Source organism: Lactuca virosa, chromosome 6 (assembly GCF_052849685.1).
Source record: "Lactuca virosa cultivar CGN04683 chromosome 6, Lactuca_virosa_CGN04683_v6, whole genome shotgun sequence".
NCBI classification, from domain to species: domain Eukaryota; kingdom Viridiplantae; phylum Streptophyta; class Magnoliopsida; order Asterales; family Asteraceae; genus Lactuca; species Lactuca virosa.
In genome coordinates this window covers 163,035,646-163,043,931 of record NC_136431.1, presented here as the reverse complement: position 1 = coordinate 163,043,931, position 8,286 = coordinate 163,035,646, and the positions used below count along the sequence as shown (strand labels likewise).

Below are 8,286 nucleotides of genomic sequence, written 5' to 3'. Positions count from 1 at the left end.
TCTCCCATTAGAATCAAAGTCTTTAAAGGTTGTGGTTCTTTTGTTTTCTGTGGTTGATTTAGTTTTTCCATATTTTGCAAAATGATCATTAGTATGTATAAATGGTTTTATAATAATTTGTTTTAATACTTCCATTGCTAAACGTGTAGTTTATTTTAGACTATTTTTAAATAGAACCCAACAATATGTTGGATAATCGGGTGACTCTTTCAACTTCAAGAAAATGGCCTTACTTAAAGTTTGAAAGTTTGCACACTTACACTACAAACAAAAAAAACAAAACTAAGGACTATTTTAAACTTATACGAATAGTTTGTTTGGCTAATAATGACATTATCTCATCTTTTAAACAAAGATATAAATGCATTTGTTTGGAGGTGTGTTCCTCCGCTGTTGGCAATGTTTTCTTGCCTCTATTACAAAATTTTAATAACGTTAAGAGGAAGATTCTCGATGACCCAGTTGAGATTGTTGATAATTCTATCAATTTGAATGTGTCTCGTGGGTTAAATCGGCGGATAAAAATGAGGTTGATTCTGGTGAGTTCAAACTTCAAACTATTGTTGTTTATGATTTTTACTGGTAGGATTTTCATTTATGTAAATGTGTAGTAGTTACTGTGGAGTCAATTTCTTGTTATCTCATTTGTTTATGTTTTCCTTTCATACCATAAAAAAGTAACCACAAAATATTGAAATGTGAAATGACTAAAAGGTCCAAAGTTATGTATTTCCAGATGAAATTCAACCAAAAGCGGATCCAAGTCCAAGGAAGTTGAAATTCCTTTTTTTGGAATTTTCGTAGTCTTTTTAAACAGAAGTTGAACTAAACTATATTTTGAGTTGAAGTGTTGTAATATACGAGAATTCATCATGCCTACCAACTTTTTGATGTAATTACTGAGTACATCAAATTATCTCTATCAATGTTATTATGTTTGTACTATAATGTTATTACTTAGTGATCAATTAACTAAAATATTGGCAAACTATCTTTATGTGTCTACACAAGGAGTTTTTCTATTTGGTGGTTATGTTTGATTAAGATGAAGATATCATGTTTTCCAAGGTACAAATTATGCAGAATTTTAGCCTTGTTTCAAATTGTTCTTAGAGTGTACAGACATTGCTGAACCAAGGTTATAAATTCTTATGAAGCTATAAAATTTGAAAGAAATAACATCAAGTAAAGAAAAAGAAGTTTGGTGAAGAATGGAAACTCAGTTGGAAGCCCGGTGAAGAATGGAAACTAAGGCAACAATATTCGTTCAGAATGGATTAGCATTTTTTCTGTCAGAGTGATTAGCAACATATATTCTATTAGAATGTATTAGTGTTTTACTTAGATTTCAGTGTTTTATTCTTAAAGAATAAATATAATTGTTAACCATTATTATATATATTCTTTCAGAATGAATGTCATTTATATATGTTCATAGTTGTATTTGTTAAAAATGAATGTAATTATTGATTTTAAGATATTAAAATTTTTTTCATATAAAATTTGTATTCATTAAAATTTATTAATCTTGATAATATATGTTTATATTATTCTGTCAGAATTTAATATTTTTTTTCAAGATAATCATAAACACATTCTTTTAGAATATCCGAATTAATATATTTATTATCCAAAAATCAAAAATTTAAAGTTTAGAGAATTAATTATTCCTTAAAATCTGGAATTTTCCTTTTTTAAATTTATGTTAATTGACTAAAATACCCTTAGAATGAAATTAGATTGTATTTTTTTAATTATTTTTAAATTAATAATATGTATTAATCACTTTCTTCCAATAAGTAAAATGATTGGTCCAGATTCATTCTTATATCCACACAATAATTAGTTAGAATACAATAATCTAAGCCTATATATATATATATATATATATATATATATATATATATATATATATATATATATATATATATATATATATATATATATATATATATATAACCCGATTAACTCGATTAATATTTTTAGTTTGATAATTATACTTTAGTTTCTTATAATATAGCTATTGAAAATACTCCAAAATTTCAATTTCAATTTCAATGTAACTAACGTAATATATATTTATTTATAAAGTATGATAATTAATTTACATGAAAATTATATATACGATTGTTCAATAAAAAAAGTAAATCTATACCTTTTTATGGAAGTATAAGACAAGCAAACTTAATACAACTTGAAGTTAAATCTGAATGGTGATATTATTGTAGTCATGTTCACAGAGAAATAAAAATAATAATAATAATAAATACACAAATGTATAATATGGGATATGGACGTAAGTCATAACCCTTCCAACTTAATGTGCATGTATGAGGTGTATAGAACCCAAATAAACCCACAATTCATTACACGTTAATATCTTGTAATATGATATCATTTGTAACATTTAAACATAACATAACCCAATTTACCTGACCTTATTAACCCAAAACCCGATAGACCCAGGGGCGGAGCTTTATAAGGGCGAGGGGCTGTGGCCCCTCCTGATTTTTTTGTTAGAAGTAGCCCCTATACATTAATTTTATACATATTAGGCCCAAAAATATAAAATTTTGGATGTGACCCCCCTTGTTTACTAATTTTTATACATATTATATTTCCGACCCCCAAATAAAATATTAAAGCTCTGCCATTGGATTGACCCGCACCCGACTAACCCGTTACTTTTATTTTTTTTAAAACCTGATCAAGTTGACCCGATTAATACCCCTAGCATCCTCTCTTTTCATCTCTTATATGCGGTGTAGACATCACACATCGCCCAAGATAAAGTAACATCCGCCATCCTTGCCTCTATATAATGATTTATCATTTGTCAGAGTTAGATTAGGATTGGGTTTGGGATTAAGCCCGAAAGCCGACCATGAAAAAACCAATTACTGAGGAAACCAAACAAATGGGTTTGGGTTTGGGTTTGGGTTTGGGTTCGGGTTCGGTTTCCCAAACCAACCTATGTTGATATCTAGCAAAATGTTATTTCTTAAAGTACTTTTGAGTCATGTAAGTAATGAGAAATCACACCGATCATAGTAGAAATTTCTTCCAAAAATAGGCGCCGCCTTTAGTGAGTGAAAAAAAAATAGTATACTAAAAGGCCAAGGATCACAAATCACCAACAAGCGAACTTTTATAAGTTACAATGTTTGGTTTCATGACTACGAATCACAAAGCTCCCAATAAGTTTTTCTTTATTTTGTCATGCCATGAAGAAAATACGAACCAAATAATAAGATCTCATTTCTATTTTCTAAAGCACAAAATGGGATCTAGCTGCAGATCTTGAGCATTTCTTTCTCCCATGTTTTCCAAGCCCACAAACACAATTCTCAAGAAGTTGATAATCTTCTTCCCAAAACAACTTTGAAGCCATTTCACTATTCTCCAATAGCTTCTTTGATGTCAAGAATCCAGCAATTGTCCATGTTTGATACAACCGAGATTGTTTCCCAATAAATCTTCCATATCTTGTGTCATAATATTCTGGCCATTGATCCAATGAAAGCCGCTTTTCGGCTAAAGCAATTGCTTTTCTTGCAAGTTCTGGCCTCTTCATCTTTATGCATGCAAGCGTGAACTGAAAATAACAAGGAAATGAGATTGAGATTAAATGATGTTGTTGATGTTGAGGGTATTTATGTCTTTTCGCAAGAATGATTACCTGCCAAAGAAGAGTAGGCCATGATCCTCCATTGTGGTATGACCAAGGACTGAAAAGAAAAACACTTAAGTTGGAATGAAAAAAGTACTGAGATTGGACCCGGTGGGAAGGGCATTTATGTCTTTTTTGACAAAAAAGAGATGAGTAGGGTTTGGTGAAAATAGCAAGTTCATCGCAACTTTGATTTTTGTTTCAAAACCGGTCCCTGTGGTTTCATTTTGTTGCGGTTTTGGTCACTCTAACTACCACAGACGATAAACACATGCCAAATGACAATTGTGCCCCCATTATAGCATTGTAAAATTTTCAAATAATGTATAATCTCGAAAAAGACCTTACATTTTATGTTTCTTCCGGATTAAACCTCAGGTTTTATTTATTTTTTCCTGAGAAAAACCTTATATTTTTTCATTTTTTCGAAAAAGCCCTTAACTTTGTCTTTTTTTCCAAAAAAAAACCCTCAACCTTCAAACTATTTCTGAAAAACCCTCAACTATTTTAGTTTTTCCGCAAAAACCCTCACATTTTACAACTTTTTTTGGGGGTTAATCTCAAAAAAGACCTTATATTTTGTGTTTTTCCGGATTAAACCTCATTATTTTTTGCCTAAAAAAGACATTGTAACTTTCATTTTTTCCAAAAAAAGCCCACAACTTTGTAATTTTTTCCGAAAAAAACCCTCAACCTTCTAAATCTTTCCAAATAAACCCTCCACTTTTTTAGTTCTTTTTGAAAAAAACCCTCACATTTTACAACTTTTTTTAGAAAAAAAATTATTAAAAAGATCAACTCGGAAAAAATGAAAAAATACAAGGTCTTTTTTAGGCAAAAAAAAAATTGAGGTTCAATCCGGAAAAAAACACAAAATATAAGGTCTTTTTTGAGATTAACCCTAAAGTAATAGTAGGATATGTTATAATATACAAATAAATGAAAAATGAAAAATGAAAAAAGCTCACGTGTTTTTAGGATCACTTCCAGTAATTATTCGCCATTCATCATAATCAAGAGCAGGGTAACAAATCTTGAGAGGCATATTTGCAACAAGATCATCCCATTTCTCTTCAATCAAATTCAAAATCCCATCATTTTGTTTCGGGGTACCCAAAGAGGAAACTATGGCCCACAAATTTCCAAGTGTGAAGAATCTAAAGTCCATATGAGCAGGTTGCAAATTTCCAATAAGATACCCCCCGGATTCAGGAATCCAATCCACCAACCAAGATGGAATTTGTTCAGGATAAATATTAAATTTATTAATTGCATCTGTGGAATATTCCTCCGTTTTATAACGATAAATTTCATTTATCTTTTTCATGTCAACCCAATAATATTCACGTATGTGGAATGAGAGTGCACTTAAGCGGTTGTTAATGGCAGCTGCTAGACCTTGTGTTGACTCGTTGACTTTCACCATTTCTCTTGAGCAGCGTAGTGCTGAGTAGAATAGTGCCTGAAAAGTCACCCATTTATAGCAATGAAAATTGTTTTGTATTTAATCATTGAAATTGAATTAATTAATATGAAAAGAAAACTTACTTGAATTTCAAGAGGATGACCATGAATACCCATTCTTCTATCTATCATGCAAGAGCCATCAGTTACTAGAAGAGTAGGAAACATGTCAAATCCATCAGCTAAACACAATTTGAGTATTAATCTTATTCCTGTTTGAACATCCACTCTCTCTTGCAAACTGTAGTCACCTGTGATCTTTCCATAAGCTCTTAATAAAATAATCCACCACAAACCTGATAAACATGTCAAAACTCAATTACAATGTTGTAACAAAAAAGAAATTAACAAATAGTTTACATGCATTTTTATCAACCATGTTTCACATTTTTACCATTATATGAAACAATGAAGTTTTTATGCGTAAAATGCAATCATGTTTCAAGTTGTTACATTAATTGCATGTTTATGTAACCATGTGTTTACCATTATATGAAACCATGAATTATGCAAATCACATTTCACCTTTTTATGAATATATGCAAGATAATGGTTTTCAACACAAATTTTGCAATCACGTTTATCGTTGTTACTATAATTTCACCAGTTTATGCATAAACAAAAGGATTAGATGCATATAAATGCAACCACATTTCAGTTTTCTTTACCAATATTATGCAATAAAATGGTTTTTAATATGCAAATTCATGTTTTAAGTTGTTGCAACGAATTCACCAATTTATGCATAAATCAAAGAGTTATATGTACAATGATGCAACCACGTTTAACCTTTTTTACCAATATGAAACATAATGATTTTCAACACAAATTTTACAACCATGTTTCACGTTGTTGGTATAAATTCGCCAATTTATGTATAAATATAAGGATTAATGCGTCTTAATGAAACCATGTTTCACTTTTTTAGCAATGTATGCAACAAAATGGTTTTTAACATGGAGTATGCAACCACGTCTCTATCACCAACTTATACATACATAGAATGTTAAATGCATATTAATGCAATTACATATCTCTGGTTTTACTAATTTTTGCAACAAAAGGGTTTGTGACATGATTTATGCAAGATTCATGTTTCAAGTTGTTATTATGAAATATGAATTCACTAATTTAAGCTACATAAACTGATAAGAAGTCAAGTTTATGTCTTTATTGTATGAACTGGTTAAATCAGAAACATTGTTGCTTAAATAAGTAAGAAATCCATTTTGTTGCATATATTGGTAAAAGAAAATGATCTTATAATGTAATAAGTATGAATTTACCAGAATCAACAGGTGCAACTCGACCAATTGCTGATTCACCAAAATCAGGATCCAAAACATCCTCAAATTCACCAGATTTTCCATCAAGAGCCACACTTCTAACTTTAAAGCTTGCTGGCATCAACCCTTGCCCAGGGCTATGGCAGTCAACTGTCTTTTCCCAACTCTGGCAACAAAAGAACACAAAAAAACTCAAAGATGCTTCAACTATAAAATCATGTTTTGAAATTATGTGTGTTTTTAAAGAGTACGAAACAAAATCAGTGAATACCTGCAATTGGAGAGTATGGAGCAGAAAGTTCTTGACAATCTCTCCTTCTCCATTGAGCAAGAATGCAAGAGCAGAAGGAACAAAATCACGAATGAAAACTTGATCATAGTTCAATGGCAGTTTATCAGCTGGATCAGTTGCTGCAACAGTTCCAATTGGAGTTCCACAGTAATTCACAATTGACCCTCTAAGCAACTTCCATGCTTCTTTCTCAATCTCAGATTCCTTTCTCTCATCCCCTAAAACAGTATCAAGAGATTCTTTATTTACACTTGAATGACTATAATCCAACACTTTCTCTTCATTTTCATCTTTTCTTTCCACCTCCTCAATCACTAGAGGCTTCACATTCAATCTCCCTTTAATGTAAATCCTTTCCCAGCTTGTGTCATTAACATGGGATTCAATTGACGTTGAATGATTTCTATAATCCGAGGCTACTTTAGATACAAGCCTGCTGAATCTCCTATCGATTCCTCCCACAAGACAACCGTTCAATAAAACCCTAGGTTGTCTTCCCCAATTCAAAGCAGAACCACAAAAACCCTTCTGATTTGAATCGCTTACATCTCTAAAACCTAAGTTTGGATCAATCGCACCTTCTCTAAACCCTAAAACTTTACTCTTACAAGTATGACTTCCCCTTGAACCAAGTAACTTAAATCGAGATTTCGGCAAATTAATCACAGCTGAGTGATTAGAAATAGGGATTTGAAAACCAAAAAGCGAAGATCTTTTATAAGTAATTAAGATCCTACGGCAAAATGGTTTCGATGAGGATAGTCCAATACAACTGCAGCTACCCATTTCCGCTATTGAAGGAATTGTTAATCTATTGTATATATCTTTTGAAATGAAAAACGGTTTTCTAGAAAAATACAATCGAAATCTGGTAATTTTACTTATTAGATCTATAAGTAACCCTAAATCTGTTGAACTCGGAAAAAGATTGATCAACAGTGGTTATTATCAGATATGAAATGATTTTTATATATACACAGAATTAAACAAATATATATAATATGCTAAGAGATTATCCGGACAAAAGAGGAAATTACGAACTTTGACTGAAAACTTACACGGTTGATGGTGATGCAGATAAGTGCGTGTTTATGTTTGTTTTTCTGGTTTTGATTGGACGAGATGCGTTAGCTCAAAAGCGCTATATGGGGTATATATAGGCGGAGAAAGAGGGAGGCTGGGGATACTGTGATGACACGACAATGGATAGATGTGAATTTACGACGGCACCCTCGCACGTGTTTATAGGTTCTATTGTCTTTTTCAATTTTTGTTTTATTTTTATTTTATTGCTATTGTTATTAGATGCATGGTATGGTATGAAAAACGATCCGGATCGTAAAATGATCGTATTTGGGGTAGGATCGCAGGTAGGATCGTAGGATCGAGATCCGATCCGATCCTATCTTTCCTTGATTTTTTTATTTTTTATTTTTTTATTTTTTGTTTTTTATTTTTTTTTTGCAAATGATTTTTTTTACCACTTTATGTCTTTTACTCTTTACCAATTTACCATTTATCATTTTGTATTGTGGCTTACGACTAATATTTTGAAGTTTTTATAACTTTTGAAC

The 8,286-nt window shown here is 31.2% G+C and overlaps 1 protein-coding gene across 1 annotated transcript; it reads right to left on the bottom strand.

The window, feature by feature from the left end:
• Positions 1–3,128: 3,128 nt before the first annotated feature.
• On the bottom strand, positions 3,129–7,835 carry LOC145120780 (alkaline/neutral invertase A, mitochondrial-like). The gene is made up of 6 exons (XM_079056573.1): positions 6,692–7,835; positions 6,421–6,586; positions 5,219–5,430; positions 4,639–5,132; positions 3,680–3,728; positions 3,129–3,595 (listed from the first exon to the last, which is right to left on the bottom strand). The coding sequence occupies exons 1-6, from the start codon at positions 7,496–7,498 to the stop codon at positions 3,269–3,271; spliced, it is 2,055 nt and encodes a 684-aa protein (XP_078912699.1). The 5' UTR covers positions 7,499–7,835; the 3' UTR covers positions 3,129–3,268.
• Positions 7,836–8,286: the final 451 nt, after the last annotated feature.

Coding starts and splice junctions, on each gene's coding strand:
- LOC145120780 (XM_079056573.1), bottom strand. CDS start 7,498: ATGGGTAGCTGCAGTTGTATTGGACTATCCTCATCGAAACCATTTTGC. Junction 6,587..6,691: donor TCCATACTCTCCAATTGCAG/GTATTCACTGAT, acceptor TTTTGTTGCCAG/AGTTGGGAAAAGACAGTTGA. Junction 5,431..6,420: donor AGTTGCACCTGTTGATTCTG/GTAAATTCATAC, acceptor CATGTTTATCAG/GTTTGTGGTGGATTATTTTA.